The sequence below is a fragment of the Setaria italica genome, chromosome V (genome assembly GCF_000263155.2).
Source record: "Setaria italica strain Yugu1 chromosome V, Setaria_italica_v2.0, whole genome shotgun sequence".
NCBI classification, from domain to species: Eukaryota; Viridiplantae; Streptophyta; class Magnoliopsida; order Poales; family Poaceae; genus Setaria; species Setaria italica.
Window position 1 is genome coordinate 505489 of NC_028454.1, and position 22221 is coordinate 527709.

The following is a 22221-nucleotide window of genomic DNA, read 5'->3' on the forward strand; positions in this document are numbered from 1 at the left end:
TTCGTGTAAATAGTTTTCGTTCCTCCCTTTCATCTACTCCATCCGTTCCAAATTACTATTCGTTTTAACTTTCCTAGATACATAACATTTGACATGATACATAGCAAAAGTTATGTATCTAGAAAAGTCAAAACGAAGACTAATTTGGGATGGAGGGAGTATGTTAGGGGTGTTTGGTTCCTTAGGACCTCGTAAAATTCATGTCACATCGAATGTTTGATACTAATTAGGAGTATTAAACATAGACTAATTATAAAACCAATTGCACAGATGGAGACTAATTTACGAGACGAATCTATTAAGCCTAATTAGTCCATGATTTCACAATATGGTGCTACAGTAAACATGTGCTAATGATGAATTAATTAGGCTTAATAGATTCATCTCGTGATTAGCCTCAATCTATGTAATTAGTTTTATAATTAGATCATGTTTAATCCTCCTAATTAACGTCCGAATATTCGATATGACATAAATTTTAGTCTGGACTAAAGAAGCAAACACCCCCTTACAAACCTCCATCTTTAAATATATGACGTTAAGAACAAGATAACTAGTTTTAAAAAAATATTTTATTTGTTCTAAATGTTATATTCGTAAAAGAAAATATTGAAGAACGGAGGGGAGCTACTAACTAATTTTGGCATACGCACGCGGATCGTCGATCGACCGAGAATCCGAAATATCCATATGACCATATATGATATATCCATGTATCATATATGAACATAGTAATATACAAGGGCAGGACGAGGCAGGCAATGTACTCACAGGGCAAAATAGTGAACAATGATAGTGATTTCACACGCGAGCTAATAATAAGGCCGGCGGGGCAAGGTGAATTCATTCGTTGCAGCAGAGACAGCCGCACCACGGGTCACATGTTGTGTGTATATATCTACTGAGTTAGCTATATGGCTACGGCTAGTACTAATTAATGTAGTGCGTATATACGATCATATCCAACTGTACCACGTACTCTATACTCTATATATACCTTTTTAAAAAGAAACAAAAAATATATGTAATAATCATGATCCATCTACTTGCCGTACCTACGTTCGTAGGTAGGGGCCAGGTATATATAGAGTATAGAGTACGTGGTACAGTTGGATATGATCATATTTATAATAATCATGACCTCGGCACTCCCTGTCAAAAACAAATCACCAATTTTAGGATAGATTAATAAGAAGTTAACCTTGATTGTTTTTATTTATTTGTTGTATTTGGTGCTAATTGACTGCCGCCCCAATATGCACCTGACCACCGAAAAATCATATATTTCTTTGAGTGATGAGCGATGTAGCTGCTACAGTAATAACTATTTCAGGTTTTCCTCCCTTACATATATTGGAAATGTACATGATTTTACACGATATATGCATGAAAGAAATGAAGCTAAATGTGAATGCGCACACTCCATGCATGGTACTACCTGCCAGCTGCATATACTCTGCAAGATTTTCTTGCAAATAATGCAGGTACACAGTGCGTCCGTCCGTCCGTCCGCAGTAAATAATAAATGAAAACATACTCTTTCTTGCATAGCCGTCATGGGCTCGTTGGCCGGCCATGTATCGATCAAGATCAATGGCGGTAGACCGTACGAGAGCAGACCTGAGCAGACGGTATAGCCCGATCCAGCGTCGTCGTCTCGTCGATCATCATCGAATCTGGCGAGAGATCCTCCTCGATCGTCTGCATCATCTCCTCGATCACCGGCGGCCCCCGGCCCCGCGCCCGCCGGGGCATCGGAGAACGAAGGTCAGCTCGTCGTACGCGCGCGCCGCCACGTGCACGTAATCTCCCACCATATCTTGCTACGGTCCACGTACACAGCCTACGTAGGAGCCGCATTAACTGACCTCCATTACTCCTCCGATCCTGCGTGCCTCCGGCTGGCTGGGCCCCGGCCCCGGCCGCGCGCCGAGTTTATGGCCACCGCCGTGCGCCGTGCCACCGTACCACCCATGGCGATCCGTCCGTCGCCGCATCTATATGCCAATTTATACGTCTGCTGACTTCGACGACGACGCTAGGCTGGCCGCTGCTTCTGCGTGCCTCCCATCCTTCAATTCACCCCGCTCGTAACTCGTAACAGCTACCTAGCTGTCGTAGCCGCCGGCCGCCGGGACGATCGATTTCGGCCATGGATTTCGGCCGCCGCAAGAGCTTCAGCTTCTTCGAGGAGGACCGCAAGTCGGCGCGCCCGGCGGGCGCGCACACGCCCGTGCACCAGTACTACGCGCGCGCCGCCCGTTCGCCGGTGCGCGAGGCGGCCGAGCCCGCGCGCCTCAGCATGTCGTCCGTGCCCGGGGTGGCCGCCGAGCCGCCCTTCGCCAGCGGCGGCGGCGGCGGGTGCTCCCCCTGGGTGCAGTCGCCGCTTCATGGCCGCCTCCGGTTCCCTCCCTCCCCCGCCGCCATCTACCACTGCCTCGCCGCGCTGCACCGCCTCGAGGGCGACGTGCACGCGCTGGCCGTCGCCCGGGGCGTCCTCTTCACGGCCTCCGACAGCGGCCGCGTCCGCGCGTGGGCGGCGCCGGGCTGCTTCAACCGCGGCTACCTCGACGTCGGCCGCGGCCGCGTCCCGGCCCTCGCCGCGTGCGGGGGCACCCTCGTCACCTCCCACAGCCGCGACCACCACGTCCGCGTCTGGACCGTCTGCGCCGCCGCCGTGTGCGACCACATCCGCGCCAAGAAGGCGGCGACGCTCCCGGCCAAGGGCAGCCTTTCGCTGCTGTCCTTCGGCAAGAGGCGGGCCCACCACCACCGCGACACCGTCTCCTGCCTCGTCCTCCACGCCGTCGCGGGGCTCCTCTACACCGGGTCCCACGACCACACCGTCAAGGCGTGGAAGCTCGCCGACGGCACCTGCGTCGACTCCTTCGCCGCGCACGACGGGCCAGTCAACGCCATGGTCGTCAACGAGGCCGACGGCTGCGTCTTCACCGCCTCCGCCGACGGCACCGTCAAGATGTGGCGCCGCGTCTACGGCGGCACCGCGCACGCGCTCATCATCGTCCTCCGCTCCGAGCTCTCACCGGTCAACGCGCTCGCGCTCTGCCACGCCGCCACCGGCGGCACGCGCAGGTGCTTCCTCTACGCCGGCTCCTCCGACGGCTACGTCAACGTGTGGGAGAAGGAGGCCACCGCGGGCCGCCCCATGCACGCCGGGTACCTCAAGGGACACCGCCTCGCCGTCTTCTGCCTCGCCTCCGGCTGCGGCGGCCGGGTGGTGGTGAGCGGGTCGGAGGACGCCACGATGCGCGTGTGGAGGCGGGAGGGCAAGGGCGGCGGCGCCACGCACACGTGCCTCGCCGTCATCGAGGGACACCGGGGACCCGTGCGGTGCCTGGCCGTGGGCGGCGGCGAGGCCGGGGAGGTGGAGGGCAGCATGGTGGTGTACAGCGCCGGGCTGGACAAGAGCGTCAAGGTGTGGAGGATACGGGTAGTGGGGAAGGAGGAGGAGGAGGAGGACGACGACGACGACGACGACGTCGAGGACGACGCTGAGGCGGCAGAGATCATGGCCGGCAAGGGCGATGGCGACGCCATCCCCGTGAGGGACGACGTGGAGGACAACGAGGAGCCGGAGTTCGTGGGGCCGACGCCGGTTCTGTCGCCGGTCTGGGTGGAGAAGCGCCGGCATACAAGCCGCGGGTGACGACGACTGATGATGCCTTGGCGCCTACGTTCGGCTACTGCTCAGTCGTCGTCGTCGTTAGTGACATGCACCATCTTCCATTCCTGCGACATGCATGCACTGTGGCAACGCAACGGCAGGACGATATGTGGCAGGCATGCGCGCCATTCCACGCACAAGGATGGATGTGTGCGATAGCTAGCTAGATCCACGTGTAAAATGCATGCATGCATGCTAGAAGAATGTTTTGCAGGTAGGATGAACTGCTAATTATTAGGACCTGTCATCGTTAATTTCAACTAATCAATAATTATTTAGGGTTAAGTCGTTGCCTCTTACTATTGCTCTTGATTCTTGAGTTGGATCGATCTACAATATTAATGCATCGGCTAGTCGCCCGCTGATTATGCATTAACTTTGAAAGTACGATGAAAACCTCATTGAGAACGATTTGTTTCATTTCCTTAACTTTTATTTGTTTCATCTCCTTAACTTTTATTGATCTTGTGTGGCCATGACTAGTGTGCCACTAGTTAATTGAGGTACAACTGTAAGTGGTTATATATTCATATGACATATTTGATCTCAACACTATAAAACAATTATAGTAAAACAATTAAGGTCCCGTTCGGATACACAATGCTAAACTTTAGCACTCCATTTGAGGGTGCTAAAGTTTAGCACATTGGGTGAGAAATGACTACAATGCCCTCATTTATAACTGGGTTGGGGGAAAAGTGGAGAGGAGAGAGAGGGGGGCAGCAAGGGAAAAAATAAGCTTGGGATCAATTTTAGCACCCATTAGCACCTTTTAGCCCTCCTTGGGTGTGCTAAAGAAAATAAGGGTGCTAAACTTTAGCACACCCCTCTTAGCACCCCTGTTTGGAAGCCCAAGTGCTAAAAGATGCTAAAAAGTGGGTGCTAAAGTTTAACACCCCTCTCCAAACAGGGCCTAAATACTATACTAACCTATATGAAACTGTGTATCGTAAGAGGCTGTTTCATTCATCAACTTAAATCTTTAAATCTTTAAAGATGACATGTCACTTTTGAAAACGTAGTGGTAATTTCCAGTGTCTCGAAAACTGGTTTAGCATGCAAGGCGGACCATGAGCGGAGGATGCTGGTGGGAGAAGGCTTTCATCAGGAGATACAGACCAGTCTGGTCAAAGTTGAATAAGAGGGTTACGCAGAAGCAGAAGTTGGCCGGCGACAAGGGAATCTGCAGGGTCTGCAGATCGATCCATCGGCCTTGGTACGACGCTCTGCTGACGAAACAAAGACGTACGGTGTCTAGTATGGATCATCAGCTTTAATTTCTTTCGGCAAAACGATACTACGATCGAAAAGAAGCCGTACGGTACACCTGTAGTATGCACTGTCATAATTTTTTACATTAACTCTCAATAGCAAAAATGAAAGCAAGCAGCATTCTTGTTGATTCCCCAACCAATTGGTTGGAACACGTACGGAATACATGACAAGGAGGAAGCGGCCTCTCTCAAACAAAACAAAACAAGCATAGCATGGATGAGAGGAAGAAGAAGAAGAAGAAACCCAAACCACACACGGACAGAGCGAGCGAGGAGACGGAGCAATCCGACGGGCCAGATCAAACCAAAGCCCCTCCGATGAAATGCAGCTGGCAGTGGTGACGTCACGGCGCCTCCTGGGGCAGCAGCTGGTGCGTGCGGGCGGGCGCCATGAAGAAGCACTCGTACACCACCACGGCGAGGGGCCCGCCGGCCAGCGGCCCCACCCAGTACACCCAGTGGTGGGTCCACACGCCCGTGGCCACCGCCGGCCCGAACGACCGCGCCGGGTTCATGGACGCCCCCGACAGGACGGCGCCGGCGATGGAGTTGGCGCCGACGAGGAGCCCGGTGAGCAGCGGGCCGGCGCCGGGGAGCAGCTTCCGGGGGTCCAGGATGGTCGCGTAGATCACGAACAGCAGGCTGAAGGTGAAGACGGCCTCCGCGACCACGCCCTGGATGGGCCCCACGCCCGCCGCCAGCGCGTGCACCGGAGTGGCCAGGCCTCCGGTGAGCCACCGGAGCAGGATGCAGGCCGTGGAGGAGCCGAGCATCTGGGCGACGATGTACAGGGCCGACCGGAACAGGGTGATCTGGCCGCCGACGGCCAGCGACAGCGTGACGGCCGGGTTCACGTGGCCGCCGGAGATGTGGAAGCCCGCCGTCGCAATCACGCACACCACCAGCGCCTGCCCCAGAGCCACCGCCGTCAGGTCGCCGCCCGCGTCGGTCTTCGCCCCTGCAGCGGAGATACGCATGCAGATGAATGTACGGATCGGATTAGGGATTATATGTATAATATACCATGTGTACTTTGGATCAGATCGGCATTTGATTTTGTTCGGCGTTTTGCACGCACGAATTCGGGTACGTTGGCTTGAATTAAGAGGCTGGGAGTTGAAAAAAGTAGTTTCTCTTGATTTTGTGAGATTATTCTCCATCCTGATTTTAAAAGTTTATGCTAAAGAATAAAAGAGAATCATTTTCAACCATAGAATCACTTCTCTCAGAGAATCAGCTTTTATAGAAAAGCAGAATCAGATGCAACTCTACCAAACGGACCCTCAAACCGGCGATCAATTGGCTGGCAGGGATGGACTGTGTGTCGAATCACATATGCCGATATGCGAGGCAATGAAAATTTCCCATATGATCATGATGGCGATACCACTCCCCCTAGCTATTATGGTAATGATAATTGTTTACCTTCTCCTACCATTTCAAAATATATGTCGTTTTAGTTTTGTCATAAGTAAAAATTTTCTAAGTTTGACTAAGTTTAAAAGAATAAATTAGCATATACAAAACCAAATAAATATATCATAAAGGCCATGCTACATGCTACAATTGGAGCACATGCTACATGCACCCTATTTACCTGGATGAACCGTGACTTAGAAAACTCTCTTCTCCATGGGTACCTATGTGAACTTAAACACCTTCGTCTTAATTATAAACAGAAAACAAATTCACATTATAGCATTTTCATCCCTGGATTCGGAAGGACACATGTCAGGCATCTTTTCTGATTCATGATTTGTTCTCCCACGAGCTTTGGGGTAACAGTGTTTCTACCCATGGGGTCCAACACTAGGTACGTAATAATGTGGTTGTGGGGTGGGTTGAACGTGTTGTGATTGTGGTTTGGAGTCATCTCTGTGCTGGGACGAAGGCTTAGGCTGGTCAAGGGGCCGGGAGGCATGCCCCCCCTCCCCTGCCGCTTGATTAACTCCGCAGGTAGCAGTTTAATTTTATTTGGATGCAATGAAGGTAAAATAAACTATTTGGCTCTCTTATTATTTAGGTCTGGTTCTTTGGCTCCCTTGATATTTTTTTTAAAAATTCTAGGTTTTTGTCTCTAGTGGTGTGGTAAATTCAATGACTACACTACATAAGGATGGCAATACAATGGACTAAAGTGACGACGGCCGGAGTTAATGGAGGATGTGCTAGGTTCGGGCAAATTATATACAAGGGGTGGCATAGGGTAGGTTTACTACGAATCCTTCTTGTATCAAAGGTGACATTAGGTACGTAGAGTGGTCACGACTACCTAAAAAGGACAGTAAAATTAATGGACAGGAGTAGCTTAACTGGTAAAGTTTATTGTGGTAGAACCTACTTACCCAGGTTCGAGTCCTCGACTCGGCATGGGTGGTTGCATTTTTCTATATTTTCAGCCGGCACTATTTTTTTGAGTGGTCGGTGACGTGTCTGTGTCGACAGGGCGGTGGTGAACTCGCCAATATCTAAATAAGTCGACAAACTATTATATATTTTTGACCAAGTTAAAGTTTGAAATGACACAAAATTATATAGTTTCACCTGGTAACTTTTGAAACGAAGTAGTATGTGTGGCAAGATTCGTTTAGTAATGAAGCGAAAAATGTGTCATCACTTTACGTGGGGGGCGGTGTCCGGCCGGTCCTGTCTCCTCCGTAAGTAAAGCTAGCAGGGATGTTCACCACCACCGCGTGCGTTTATTAGTTGACGTGTACAACCCCTAGTACTAGTGGATGCATGTAATAATAAACGACACAATAGCCGCAGATCGGCCGGCCTCTGCATGCAGGCGGTATATATTACTACTCGATCTGCTTCAGTAAATAAATTCAATTTACTATTGATAAGGTATAGGAAGCAAATTAAAAAAGAGTAGGGAGATGGATGAATAGCCAGCAAAGCAGCTAGAAGAGATGACGATCGAGGTAATAAGGTGTAACCGACCGGCGGTCATGGCGGCCCCGACTTGGATGAAGACGAAGAGGAAGGTGAGGACGAGCTCGCCGAGGACGCCGCGGAAGAAGTCCGGCTCCGACGCCTCGCCGCGGTGGCCCAGCGCAACCTTCCCCATCCTCGCTTATCCCTCCGGAAATAAGGCTAACCGATAGATCGATGGATGGATCACCACAAGCTAGCTAAGCTAAGGTGATGGAACAGTAGCATTATTATATTGTGACAGAAATTAAAGCTAGTGTTGCATATGTATATATATAGGAAAGAGGAAGATATATAAGTATATATATTATTTCGCAAGTCAAAAAGTTTCTTGCATTATTGGCAAATGAATTACTTTACTTTGGCCGGGCGGCCAGAGGAATTGTACGGCGGCAACATGTGGTGCAACAGTACTGCTCTAGCTCTGTCGTCATGTCGCCGTACGTTCATGGCGGTTGATCGATCCATGGATGGATGGACTCACACTTCAACTGATTTGCTTGGAAGGCACCAACGACCCAACCTACGATGCACATGATCCAACAACCATGCATCTTCACTTTTTTTGTTGCGGTCTACAGGAAGCACCACTTTCGGGCCTCGCTACTCTATGCCGGCCTCCGCACTACCCCGACACTATAGTGCTGCACTGTACTCCTTCCTTTCTTTCTGTATATTGTGTGCAGGTACACGCTACACACACACATATGCTGTCGTTCATCGTGCATGTAATTATTCTGCCCTCTGTGCTTTTATCACTTTGTCTCCTTGTCAGTTCAGTAACTTTTAATAAGTAACAAATTAGCATAATACGTTTGAGGAATGGATCATTTCAGCTCCTCTAAATTCATAATTTTTACTACGCATCTAAACATACTACTATCAGAAGGAGTTATTAGCAAGGCTTTCGACTTTGCACGTCCAAATCAGATCCACTCCTAAGTCCGTCCCACGATATGATAAACATAATCAAATACTACAAGCAAATAACAACCTTATCTGTCGCATGGAATGGAAGTCGCCCTCTCTAAAAATATCAGCCTACACGACAGAACCGAACACTTGGACCTGAAAGCTTACCGGCTGCCTTGGTCGCCGTACGTGTCGATCTCCCACACGATCCATCTCGCCGTCGCCGATAGAGCAAGTATACACGCCATCTCCGCCTCGTCACCACTCAACACAGAATTGATGCACGCACATCAACTATTCAGCTTTTCCGGTTTCTTATGTTCCTATATTTCCAAAGGCGGAGCTTGACCAAAAGTTCATTGAAAGCATTGACCATCGGTAAATAGTACCAATATTACTGTTCGAAGTTTAGGCCCGTTTGGTAGAGCTACAGCTCCTGCTAAAATGGCTTAGGCTCCGGCTCCTTTGGTGGAGTGACTTTTCTAGTATAGTTGAAATCGTTTTGCAAAACATTTGGTAAAAAGGCTTCTCAATGACAATATGGGTAATTTTACGATCACTTAATATTTGGAGAGAGAGAGAGGAAAAGCTAGTGAAGCTACTATTTTGTGGCTTTTCCTTGACTTCGATAGTGGAGCTGTTTTGAAATTGCCCATTTGGCAGGACTTCACCAAAAACTGGTGGAGAAGCACTTTAATAAGAAACCCTACCTACCAAAGGGGCCTTACACTGGGTAACTTAAAGGCAGATACTTTAGTATTTTTATTTAACTTATTTTTTAAGAAGGCACATATAGGTAATTAAAAGAATGCATTGCTGGTACTTTGGGTTCATTTTTTATAAAAACATGCGTGTAACTAAAAATCTTATATTGAGGGATATTTTAGTTTATTTCCTTCATAATAGCAAAACGGAATAAACTAAACTATTAGTAAGAATTCTGCTTTTTTTTCAAAAAAATCCTAACCTTATTTTTCATTTTCAAGAGAGTATAATTTGAGAAGCAATGTGGCGGCTCTAGGAAGAACATACTATTGTTAGAAAAGAATACGCAATTAGTAAAAGTAAGATATATAACGTCTAAGAAAGCTACAACAAGTTGTCAATGAGGTGGATTAACAAGACTTGATGAAGTCGAGCCGGGATTATTATATTGCAGAACACCCAAATCAACCTCTCGTGACATGTATTCTTAATCCTCGGCAAAAAAAAAATATACACGCTAAATTTTTTTGGCGTGTATATTCTTAATCCTCGGCAAAAAAAAATATACACGCTAAATATACGTTACATGAGATCCGCCTTATTTTTCATTTTCAAGAGAGTACAATTTGAGAAGCAATGTGGCGGCTCTATGAAGAACATACTAATGTTAGAAAAGAATATGCAATTAGTAAAAGTAAGATATATAATGTCTAAGATATATAATGTGGATTAACAAGACTTGATGAAGTCGAGCCGGGATTATTATATTGCAGAACACCCAAATCAAACCTCTCGTGACATGTATTCTTAATCCTCGGCAAAAAAAATAATATACACGCTAAATATGCGTTACATGAGATCCCACAAGCAAATACGACCTCGATGCCGATCGACAGAACTGATGCTGGTTGAACCGACGACGATGATGCAGTGCAAGTTGATCTCCGTGTCGGGTCGTTTGGTGAAGTCAGTGCAAATATCCGTGGGTTTGACAGAAATTCAGCTGGATTTAGTTTGGCTTTGCCCATCTCGCTCGCACGGCCTTTCGTGACTTCGCTGTCCATTTTTTTTCTGACAATATATTAATAGGTGGACTTTAAAATAAGATGGAACCCGATGGCTCAACTGCAAATTAAAGCTTTGGCTTTGATTTTTAGCAAGCAACATATGTCTTTGGTGCTTACTACGACATATCACCACAATCTTTATTTGTTAGCAACGAACAGATATACTCCCTCCATTCTAAATTGTAAGTCATTTAATTTTCTTGAAAAATCAAATTATTTTATGTTTAATCAAAATTATAGAGAGGATCAAAAAATGTATGGCACCGAATAGATATACCATGAAAATATATTTAATGAAGAAACTAATGGTACTAATTGGTATTATGAATGTTAGTATTTTATCGTATAAATTTGGTCAAACTTGAGATGTTTTGACTTTCCAAGAAACTTGGAATAACTTACAATTTGAAACGGAGGGAATAGTATTTAGTGTGTGCCCCTTTTCCCCCGAGAGAGAAGAAGGGACGCAGACAGCTCCGTCAACCGACTGCATTTGAGCAACTGGATCAAAGCTGAAGTGAACATATGCTCAAATGCATGCAGTGGGCTTCAATTAATAATTATTCAATGAAATCGCCGCTTCATTCTCTCTAAAAGAACCCTGTGTTTTTAGAGAATTGCGGGTGGCACGATGCGTGCAGCAGCTATTGCAATGCTCAAGATCAACTAGGAGCAGCCTCACTTGAAAAAAAGAACTAGGAGCAGCCGTGTGTGTTGCACAACACGACATCTAGAGCGCGATACAAGCTGTGTGGCTGACCCACCCATAGCTGGAAGCCTGTTGCCTACTGATGGACGACCTGGACATCCAAGCAGGGATTCAGAGATTCAGAGATAGTACTGTGTATTGAAATGAAACTTATCATTGGGATTGGCCTTAGGTCTCCGGACTTCAGCATATAAGCGGGAGACCAAAATAAGTTTAATGACACATTTGTTTCTGTTTATCTTTTTCTAATGAAATATTCAAGGTGTGGGTGTGTCTTAGACACATGCTGGATCCAATTTGTCAATGATAATTATTATCCACCAAATTTTTAATTAGTTAGACCTTTTGATTGTTTGAGAATTCCTTATTTTATTTTCTAGCGCATGCATTGTCATCTAATAAGAATTAATGTTGAAGTTTCAAAGACAATCTCCAACTATTATTAGTACTAGCAAGCCCGTGCGTTGCTACGGGCACCACAATATACCAAATCTCAAAACCGCAGCGAAATACATAAACATCAGTTTTACTTAAAGGTGTCAAAGAATCGTAAATAAAAACACTAAGACACATGATGCAGTAAAGGTAAATGCTCGTGCATTACAGGGGAAGTAAAACAATAGCGAGAAAATATAATTGATGCTATTTACCTAATGCAACGTGACAATTTGACTACTTGAATCACAAATATCTTAAACTAATAGTAGACTATAAGATAAGATGAAGTATTCTGCGTATTGAACATTGAGCTTCTTACAAATATTGCTCATCTAATCTCTCAAACAGATATATGAGCGCGTGGTGGCCCAGACCTAATGGTGAGGAGTGGGGCGCCGCCATGATTAAGGCCGCCGATGGAAGCAGCAGTTGGCAGTGCGCGGAGATGCCCCTCACATGGAACCATTTAATCACAATATATACAAGCGACAATTAACTAATTTCTCGGTCTTGATGATACAGCATAGTAATTGACACAGTGCATTGGAAGTACGTTTTAGGAACTTACATTACACCCAATCTGACGTGGCACTATACGATAGAACAGCATGATACAATGCATAGCATGAAAGTACGTAGTCTCAAACCAAACCGAAGAAACAAACCCAAGCTCGCGCAGACGACCTCGGGAAGCAGATCGAAAGGCGGATCGGAGCAAGCCCAAACCAAATCAAAGTTCCTCCAATGCACGCGTGGCGTTCATCACGCCTCCTCGGGAAGCAGCTGATGTGCACCGGCGGGCGCCATGAAGAGGCACTCGTACACCACCACGGCGAGGGGCCCGCCGGCCAGCGGCCCCACCCAGTACACCCAGTGGTGGGTCCACACGCCCGTGGCCAACGCCGGGCCGAACGACCGCGCCGGGTTCATGGACGCGCCGGACAGGACGGCGCCGGCGATGGAGTTGGCGCCGACGAGGAGCCCGGTGAGCAGCGGGCCGACGCCAGGGAGAATCTTCCGAGGGTCCAGGATGGTCGCGTAGATCACGAACAGCAGGCTGAACGTGAAGACGACCTCGGCGACCACGCCCTGAATGGGCCCCACGCCTGCCGCCAGAGCGTGCACCGGAGTGGCCTGCATATATAGATCGATTTGTATGTACAATTATATACCGGATAGATTAACGACGACGACCATGACTGCTGGCGGCGGCGGCGCCAACGTACCACCAGGCCTCCGGTGAGCCACCGGAGCAGGACGCAGGCCGTGGAGGAGCCGAGCATCTGGGCGACGATGTACAGGGCCGACCGGAACAGGGTGATCTGGCCACCGACGGCCATCGACAGCGTGACGGCCGGGTTCACGTGGCCGCCGGAGATGTGGAAGCCCGCCGTCGCGATCACGCACACCGCCAGCGCCTGCCCCAGCGCCACCGCCGTTAGGTTGCCTCCGGCGTTGGTCTTTCCTGCAGACGCGTAAATGGCATGTTGCTTACGTAGCAATTAATTGACATCCTTGAAAACATAATAATAAATATGAAATGCTCTTTAAAAATAGCCTTAAGAATTAAGATCGTGATGCATTCGCCTAAGTTATGAAAGAGGATGCATGTGGTGACACCACTAATTTCACCATTAATTTGGTAGCAACGGGTTAGCAGCTGTAGTTTATTTTTATCCCACGTCTCATTGTTTTCAAATCAAGATTAATTCATTTAAATGAGTTGTGTGGTCGACCCAATGATCCAACAAATTAAAAATGTAATAAGTATTATATATTGCTCATACTAATTACTAATAATTGTAAATTAGTAGCTTCGCTGTGCCGCTGTTAATACTATACGTCTGCGCACTGTCAATACTACGCCTTCCATTCTGTTAATAATTGTCCATTGAGGATATAAAGAGTGTGGTTATTTTAGTAGCTTTTCACTCACTACCTCTAAACAAATAATTTGAAAAGAAATAGAAGTGGCTGTGTCATATTATTTAATAGGTTTATGGATGATCATTTCGCATGGACTTGAAACTCTCTCGAGCTGCCTATGTAGCTGCATACCGTCGATTGTCATGGCGGCGCCGACTTGGATGAAGACGAAGAGGAAGGTGAGGACGAGCTCGCCGAGGACGCCGCGGAAGAAGTCCGGCTCCGACGCCTCGCCGCGGCGACCAAGTGCCAGCTTTCCCATTGGCAAATTAAAGGCACACACAAGAGATAGCAGCTGGTCAGCAGGGGGCGTTGGAGAATAAGCTAAGAGAGATCTTTATTCGATGGCACACTTTAGCTTGCTTGTTCCATCTGTGAAAGAAAGAAAGCTTCTTGTTATATAGGCAAGAGGAGGGGGGCATCTGCTAAGCAGCAGCCGCCCGGCCGGGATCTTATATTCGGCAAGCCATTCTTTTCTTTTTCTTTTTTTTTCAATGGTACGTGCTTGCATTGCGTCTTTCCAATGCAACTTATTACTTGTGGATGAAGAATCATGTTACCCGAGGTTGAAACTATAACGACGAAATGTTGTTAAAAAAAAACTAACGACGAAATAAAGGATGTGCAGGTGCATGCAAGTACCATGCACATGCATACGGAGCATGTTTTCGTGACTGTTGATCGATGATTGATTCACTTTGCTTTGGAACCGACCCAGCCGATGATCGATCGGTCCACGTCGTATCGTATGCATATGCACAGTGGTAGTTTTGCCTTTAGTCCGTTGCCTAGCTGGGCTACCTGATGGGACACACTAACAAAATATAATGCCTAGTTCTTTCGTCTGTATAGCTTTGCCGAGTTCAATTGCTGTTAGTGCATGTACATATAAGAAAGCTAGTAACGACTTGCCAAAGATCGATGTAGATTAGCAAGGCATTGCCTAAAGAATTGAATCGAAGCCAGGATTTTTTTTTGATCAAGAAGCCAGGATTATTGCACAGCATCATATCGAACCACTACTCCTGGTACGCATTATATTTTGTTAGTGTGTCCCACGAACACGCATTATATCAAATAAACAATCTTATTTGTCACGTCGAGAAAATATCAACGTAACATACACAAAACGGCAGAGCACTTTCAAACTGAAACCTGCCTTGCTGGCGTGTCGAGCTCCCATAGGACCCGTCTTGCCGCCATAGAACAGGCACGTACTCCAGTGGGGTACTACGACTTACTTCAGTCTTCAGCAGGAGCTAGCAATGTCACAATTTAATCACAATTTATATATTCATCAGGTTTGCCGCCCACAATTTAATCACAATTTAATCAGAGTCTCGTAGTATAAAATCATCATTCTCGTTATTTTCCTACCTTTCGTCATATTCCTTCATAATATATATATTACGAAGCTCGGCGTTGTCGAGCAAGGATTGTAGCATGCCTAACCACCCCTAACCCCATATATTCTTAATCTCCCACGAAAATACTTAGCACTCTAATAGGTCTGATGATGTTTCTTTAGTCTTGGATAATGTTCGTTTCTTAAGAGAGTCAAATAATATTGCACATGTACATCTTTTTGTTTAAAAAACATGCTGCGCTTGTTTTTTTTTTGGGTCAAAATTACGCAAGAGTAATGCGCAAAAAACATGAAGTTAAAGTTATTTTCTTGTTTTTCAATACATGTGCGGTGTTCATTATATATCTGCATGGCTATCCATGCTTTATTTTTGTTTTCTCTTTTTTTGCGAGTATATATTTCTTTTTTCTTTTAGAGAGAGACCTCTAACTAAATCATGTTCAGGTGATACTTTAGATTCTTTTTTTTTATACCGGGTAATTTACAAGCATGTATTTGAGTTAGTTGGGTTAGGTTTTCATACAATAGGTGTTGGTAATTCATAGATGGACGTTAAGGGAACTTTAGGCTATTTTTTTTAAAAAAAATGCATGTATTGTGGGTACTTTGGATGTCTTTTTTTTTTCCTAATATGATGTAGGTGTATAATTTAGAAGCATATATTAGAGGTACGTTGGGTTAATTTTTCATAATAACATAGGCGGATAATCTAGAAACATATTATATCTAGCACGTCCAAACATATTATATCGATCACTGATAGAATCCACCAAATCAATAGTCAGGTGGTTGCCTTTTCACCAGAGTTTGGTTTTTGTTTAGCACGTCCAATCCCAAAGTTAACATGGAGGGCTTGCTTGAAGAATATTCAATTAGTAATAGTAAGATATAATATATAAGAATGCTAATAACAAGTTGACAACGAGGCATATTAACATATTAAGGGCTTGCTGTTGTCGAGCTAGGATTGCATCAAGTCCAAATCCATCCACGCCTTACTCCGTATTCTAAATGCAAACATAGCGTTAAATCAAATGAATAGTTTTATAATGTTTCTTTAGGGTTGGATAATATTCGGCTTCTTTTTGTTATAGAGTCAAATATTGTTGCGCATGCATGTTTCCGGTAGATATGATGTAGAGTTAACTTGCTTATAAGCTCTCACTGCCAGACCAACTTGCCTACAAGCACTCACTGCTAGACCAACTTGCCTCTATACATGACGTGTTTCATGTATCTCAACTTAAGAAGTGTTTAAGAGTTCTTAAAGAGACTCTAGAAGACCCCGAACTTGAGTTAGAATCAGATTTGACCTATGAAGAAAGGCCAATTAAGATCTTGAATCAGAAGACTCGAGACACTAGAACCAAAAGTAGCAAATTTGTACAAGGTTCAATAGAAGAATCATACTAAAGATGAGGCTTCTTGGGACCAAGCAGAATATTTGGAATCCAAGTATCCTGAACTCTTTGAAGAACTTTGAGTTTAGTGAGCACATGTATGATATGTACAAAAGCAGCCTATCAATTTTTTTGAGAAGTAATATAAAGAAGAGTACATGATGCATTTTCCTTTCCGTTGTCAAGAAGGAATCTAGCACCGGAATCTCGGGATAAGATTCTTTTAAGGGGGAGAGGTTGTAACACCAAGTGTGTATAAGATCTAAAGAAGGCCATCATTAGGTCAACAATGAAATTTGGCTTAAAAAGAGGTCAAATGAGTTGAGTGCAAATTTGACCTAAATTCAAATTAAAGATTCAAACTTGGAAAAATTTGACCAAATTTGGATCAAGAGTTGAAGGTGTTTAGAGTTCAAAGGAATCAAGTTTGAGATCAAATTCAAGTCAGAAGGACCTCAAAAGCATAGTCAAAGTTGTTGACTTGGGCAAACTATTCAGAGTCTAAAAATTCGCAAGTCTGAAAACAGTGGCAACTAGTCAACTTTGAGTTCGATTTCTGGAAGTTTTCACATTTGAACTCTGGCTGTTTTTGGAAAATAAGTAAACTTGGACAGTCAGTGTATAATTTGGAGAAATTTTTGGCCAGAGAAATCAAATAATTAAAATTTTAAATGAGGCCCAAAGTTTGAAAGTTCACACTGTTTGAGTGATCACTGACGAAACTGAATGGCTAATGCCATTGAGCTCTAAAATGCAGTGATGAGTGGCCTATTTTGGTTCAGGATTGAAGATTTTTACATGTGGATGTTGGACAAGTCCAAGTAAAATGGGATGTATGATCTATAAATAACAAGTTACAGTAGCTCTTGATCAAAGAAAACTGAGTTTGGATATTTAATTTGGAGCTCAAAAAAAATGGAAGTTTGCACTGTTTCAGCATTGGATGTTAAACTGACGAGCAGATTCTAAAGATTCAGAGAAAGCTCGAGTTTTTGCCCAAGTTCAGAGTTTATGATCTCAAAATCCTTTGAGTTTGAGAACAAAAGGTATATCTAAGATTTGTAGCTGATAGTACCAGAATCAACTTTTGTTAAAGAATTATGACATATTGGTGATCGGTTTGGATGGAATTCGTCGACGAACAGTCCAATTTCCAAGCAAGTATTGCCCTGTAACCGCCTCTGTCCAGCAGCTCGCTTGCCTGCTTGCCGGCGCCGCCGCCTTACATCGCTTGACCGTCACGCAGCTGTCCGCCTTGCCATCCAAGACTCCTCCGCGTCGCGCACACGCCACCGAGCCGCAGCTGGCCTCCTTACCGCCTTCCCTGGCCTATAAAGATCCAAGCCGCCGCTGCCATCTCTTTCTTTTTCCCCACCGCAAGAACACAAGCCGCCTCGCGCTCGATTCCGGGAGCCTTGCTGGATCCCGTTCCAATCGCTCGCGCACACAGGTCCGCCACAACCTAATCCACGCCCCACGTGTTTCAATTCCACTGCTCCCCGCCGGCGAGCTGGTTCTCGCCGTCTTCCTGTCCGCCGGCTGCCATAGTTACCGCCTCGGTGAGCCCCTATACGCTGCCTCTGCTTGCTTGAGCCCTTGGTATTAGATGCTAGTGTAGGTGCTGTAGAAGCTCTTGGGCGTGTCCCTGGCCGGAGAGCGCTCGCTGTCGTCGCCCGCGCCGGTCGGGTCACGGCCGTGTCCACCGCCACCGCCACCGCCGCACACCCCCTGTACAGCTCACGACCTGGGACAGCAACACACCCAGTAGGTGCGCACGGTCGTAGGGAGTCCAGCCGTGGTGTCATCTTCGCCGGCGACGAGCCGTCGCAGTTACCCGCCGGTGTACCCGCAGTTTGGGGCGGGTACACTATGCGTTGGGTTGGGCCCGCGTGTCAGCGTAAGAGGGTGAGTTAGAAGAGTGTTTCCAGGGGGTTTCGGGTGAAAATGGTTTTAGGTGTTTAGAAAATAGATTTAAATTCCAGTTTTCTTGTTTAATTCACCACAATTTGTAGAAAAGTTCAAAATTAGTGAAACCAATTTTGTTAGTTTTTTTTATTTATCTGTATGCATTAAAATTCTTAAACCCTAGGAAAAAGTAATAAATATTAGGTGTTTATTTAGTGCCTTATGTTTAAATAAATATTTAATCTTTATAAAATGTATAAAATTCTGAATAATGATTTCTTAATTAAAAATAATAATAATTAGGAATTAGGTTTTGAGATTAGTAATTATTTGATAACCCCTTTTATAATAAATTAAAATAATTAAGGTTAGTTTAGTAAGAAATAAATTGAGGGTTAACCTTTTATTGGTAGATTAGTATTGGCTTGCAAATTTATCATGAAGATAAGTTGTATAGTCAGTGTTTCAAAAAGTTTTGTATATTCTAACTATGACTTGCATCATATCTAGAATCTGAAGCTCCTGGAGTTGAATTTGTGGAATTATCTGAAAAACCTTAGGAGTACGAGGAGGTTATTGAAGTTGCTCCTATATTTGAAGGGTCTTCTGAAGATACTATCTTTTTCGTGACCCCAGGCAAGCCCTAGAGCATCTAAGCCTACTATTTTTAGAATCCATAATTCATGTGTCCACATTATTGGTTGTTTGTTATTCATGCATTAAGTCTAAAAGTTGATTGAAAATTACTTTTATGCACAATCCAACCTTAATTGTGAGGACATCTTTGCCACCTGTTCAAAAATAATTAGTAATCATCCTATGCTTAGTTTTGCTTAGTTTCTACCTTTGAGTAACTTTTGTTGCTCAATCACTTAAGGATAATTTGGTTCATACACTTAAATCAAGGAAATGGCTTGATTTCGAAGAATGTGGATAGAAGCTAGAGATGGTAGTTCTATCTACTGAGAATAATATGGTTTAATGCATGTTCGTTGTCTTAACCTTTGATCAACAGCAAGCCCGGTAGGTTAGTTGGCTTATTGATTGGAAATGTTCTTACCCGTGCTTGGCGTGTGGGAGAAAGGTGGGGACGTAGCCTGAAACTCACATGGAGCCAGACGTGGGGGTGCATTCCCGGATTTGGGTAATTATGTTTTCGGTCTTTGGGTACGGCTAATTGAAAGGTTGTTATGTACAACCCGCGCAGTTGTGCATAGCTGGTGATTAGGTATATCCTGCAGGATGTAAATCGGTCCGTATCGCTGCAATTGGTTATGAATGCACTTGATCGTCGCTTAAGCATCGTAGGAGTAACAAGTTGAATATAATATTTTTCCTTGAATTTATATTGTTGTATGATGATCAGTACCACTTGCTTGAGCAAATGATTTATATATTCACCTAGGCTGGTTAGTTAAGATTTAATTATTATTAAAATGACAAAACTAAGGTTCCACAAGTAGTAAGCTTTTTGTAGAATGTTGAGTCACCGAGTCCACAAAAAAGCTTTCATACTCCTTGAGGTCTTAGTTATTTTTATACGACGGGTCAGTCTTGCTGAGTACCTTCGTACTTAAGGGATCCTTTTTAAGTTATTTTCAAAAGACCCAAAACTGTCTTGAGGAGGAGAACCTGAAGAATTAGGGTGTTTATGAGTCCCAAAATGCCCTAGTGTTGGACCTTAGATGTTTAATTAAGTTATAACAGTACTATCCCTAGCTTGTATTAAGTTTGAAACTCCTTAGAATGGTTGGACTTCTATTTAAGTTTGTTTCAATATATGGTACCTTCCAATATTTATGTAAAGAATGGTTGGGTTTGTTTCAATATATGGTATGTAATAATTCGTACCTTCCAATATTTATGTAAACGGGAATGCTTGGTGATGCTTTCCCATCGTGAAAACGATCCTGATGTATGATTAAGATTCAAGTTGTACGTGGATGATTCGGATTATCCCGGGGACACTCGACGGATCGCCAAACTTAAACTGTTTTAAATACGTGTGTGAATAATTATTGTTTTGTCAGTGATTAGGCACAATTAACTAGTTTAACGGTTCATTAAGTGTCTTATATGCGTTGGTTTGATGCCATGTAGGATTTCTCCCGATTAAATTATCGAGTCGGGCCGCCAACGCCGTCAGGTCCAAGACTAAGTAGTCGTAGCGCCTACGGCCTTTCCGCAATTATGCATCCATAATTTTTGTTACCCTTCCATGGATGGTAAGGAGAGTCGTGAGAGAGGACAGAGGGAGCTTTTTGAAACGTGGAAAGCCCACACTGCAACGTAGGTGATCCTTGTTGCAACGTACGTAGTCTGAATTTGCTTGCACGATCATCGCAGGTATGAACACACAAAAGTCCAGAAAATGATACAAACAAACTAGAGACTCCAATTTATTCACTGCCTACAGGCTAGCTTAGAAATCGTTTTCATCCCTTGGAAGCGGACACCGACGACGAACACAGAATCGCTAGATAGAACCTAGAAGTCGTTTTCATCCCTTGGAAGCGGCTCGTGGCCTCCCTGGGCCATGAACAGGCCGTCGTAGACCAGCCCTGCGAGCGGCCCGCCAATCAGTGGCCCGACCCAATAGACCCAGTGGTCGGCCCATACCCCTGCCGCGAGCGCCGGCCCGAAGGAGCGCGCGGGGTTCATGGAGGCGCCGGAGAATGGTCCGCCGGCGAGCACGTTGGCGCCGACGACGAGGCCCACGAGCAGCGGCCCCATCCCTCCCACGGTGCGGCGCGGGTCGACGACGGTGGCGTACACCGCGAAGAGCAGTGAGAAGGTGAGCACGACTTCCATGAGCACGCCCTGGAGCGTGCCGACACCCGCCGCCAGCGCGTGCACGGGCGTGGCAGCGCCACCGGCGAGGAAGGCGAGGAGGAGGCAGGCGGCGACGGAGCCCAGGAGCTGGGCGACGACGTAGAGCGCGGAGCGGAAGAGGGTGATGCGGCCTGTTACGGCGAGGCCCAGCGTGACGGCAGGGTTGATGTGGCCACCGGAGACGTGGAGCCCCGCGGAGATCATCACGGCCACCACCAGCGTGTGCGCCAGCGCCACCGCCGTCAGGCCCGCCACAGAGTCCGCGCCGCCACCCAGCTTCCCTGCATGCATGGATGGACGACTCGCGGTGTTTCAGTTCATGCCAATAGATCTCTGTACGTACAAGCACGACATGCAAGTTTTAATTTTTCAGCGATCGTTACCGGTGGCCATGGCGGATCCGACGCCGGCGAAGACGAAGAGGAAGGTGAGGATGAGCTCGGCGAGCACCGCGCGCACGCAGCCGGCGTCGGCGGCCTCGCGGTGGTGGCCGAGAGCGAATTTCGCCATGGCTAGCTGCTGGTGGATCGATCTGTGCGTGAGCTGCTGACTGAGCAACAACGCAAGCAGCAACGTTGCATTATATTGGCTGACAGAGCACTAGTCTAGCCTCTTCTGCTTCAACGTCGGCATGATTGGCGCCATCGTCGTCCACCTTTGCGATCATGGCTCATGGGTTGAGCCCTAGGTAGGGGTCACATCTTGTCGCTGAAACGACAACACCCAACCCACGGGAACCAAGCCTAGCCAATGCCCGAGATTATTCATTGAGAGATCCAACCAAGCTACGAGTAGATATTCTTTGCACAATATCTCGAATGATCTCTACTTGGAGATATTGCTGTGAACATACCAGGCAGAAAGGCTCACAAGCCTGTCCGTAGCATCTGGACCCAGAATTTTAGCACAAATAAAGCTAGCTTCTTTTCAACCTCGCGTCGCCATTTCACTTGACAGCACACGAAAACAACCGAAACCATTGACCGGCAGAAAGCGCACTCTGCAAAGCAAGCTAGTGCCCAGGTCCACTGACTTTCTCCTCTATCGCTATCACTAGCAAGCAAC

General features: G+C 46.0%; 3 protein-coding genes and 1 long non-coding RNA gene across 4 annotated transcripts; 2 read left to right on the forward strand and 2 right to left on the reverse strand.

Annotated features, from left to right (window-relative positions):
- Positions 1 to 2152: 2152 nt before the first annotated feature.
- Positions 2153 to 3667, forward strand: LOC101785277 (protein JINGUBANG). The gene is made up of 2 exons (XM_004971413.1): positions 2153 to 3436; positions 3542 to 3667. The coding sequence occupies exons 1-2, from the start codon at positions 2153 to 2155 to the stop codon at positions 3665 to 3667; spliced, it is 1410 nt and encodes a 469-aa protein (XP_004971470.1).
- A 1360-nt stretch (positions 3668 to 5027) lies between these two features.
- Positions 5028 to 14133, reverse strand: LOC101763394. Its single transcript, XM_004967335.4, has 4 exons — positions 13786 to 14133; positions 12954 to 13192; positions 12494 to 12861; positions 5028 to 6120 (listed from the first exon to the last, which is right to left on the reverse strand). The coding sequence occupies exons 1-4, from the start codon at positions 13913 to 13915 to the stop codon at positions 5304 to 5306; spliced, it is 1554 nt and encodes a 517-aa protein (XP_004967392.2). The 5' UTR covers positions 13916 to 14133; the 3' UTR covers positions 5028 to 5303.
- A 3564-nt stretch (positions 14134 to 17697) lies between these two features.
- Positions 17698 to 20182, forward strand: LOC111257288. Its single transcript, XR_002677713.1, has 2 exons — positions 17698 to 18324; positions 18835 to 20182. It is a non-coding gene; the product is annotated as an uncharacterized LOC111257288 (long non-coding RNA).
- Positions 20183 to 20696: 514 nt separating this feature from the next.
- LOC101764478 (aquaporin TIP4-4) lies at positions 20697 to 21868 on the reverse strand. Its single transcript, XM_004967338.4, has 2 exons — positions 21540 to 21868; positions 20697 to 21437 (listed from the first exon to the last, which is right to left on the reverse strand). The coding sequence occupies exons 1-2, from the start codon at positions 21664 to 21666 to the stop codon at positions 20812 to 20814; spliced, it is 753 nt and encodes a 250-aa protein (XP_004967395.1). The 5' UTR covers positions 21667 to 21868; the 3' UTR covers positions 20697 to 20811.
- Positions 21869 to 22221: the final 353 nt, after the last annotated feature.

What these genes read in the sequence shown, in the direction of transcription:
- LOC101785277 (XM_004971413.1), top strand. Translation starts at nt 2,153, where the DNA reads ATGGATTTCGGCCGCCGCAAGAGCTTCAGCTTCTTCGAGGAGGACCGC. An exon ending in GGCTGGACAAGAGCGTCAAG is followed by an intron (nt 3,437 to 3,541) that starts GTGTGGAGGATA and finishes ATGGCCGGCAAG; the next exon opens with GGCGATGGCGACGCCATCCC.
- LOC101763394 (XM_004967335.4), bottom strand. Translation starts at nt 13,915, where the DNA reads ATGGGAAAGCTGGCACTTGGTCGCCGCGGCGAGGCGTCGGAGCCGGAC. An exon ending in CGCCGCCATGACAATCGACG is followed by an intron (nt 13,193 to 13,785) that starts GTATGCAGCTAC and finishes ACGCGTCTGCAG; the next exon opens with GAAAGACCAACGCCGGAGGC. An exon ending in CAGCTGCTTCCCGAGGAGGC is followed by an intron (nt 6,121 to 12,493) that starts GTGATGAACGCC and finishes TTTTAAAATCAG; the next exon opens with GATGGAGAATAATCTCACAA.
- LOC101764478 (XM_004967338.4), bottom strand. Translation starts at nt 21,666, where the DNA reads ATGGCGAAATTCGCTCTCGGCCACCACCGCGAGGCCGCCGACGCCGGC. An exon ending in CGGATCCGCCATGGCCACCG is followed by an intron (nt 21,438 to 21,539) that starts GTAACGATCGCT and finishes CCATGCATGCAG; the next exon opens with GGAAGCTGGGTGGCGGCGCG.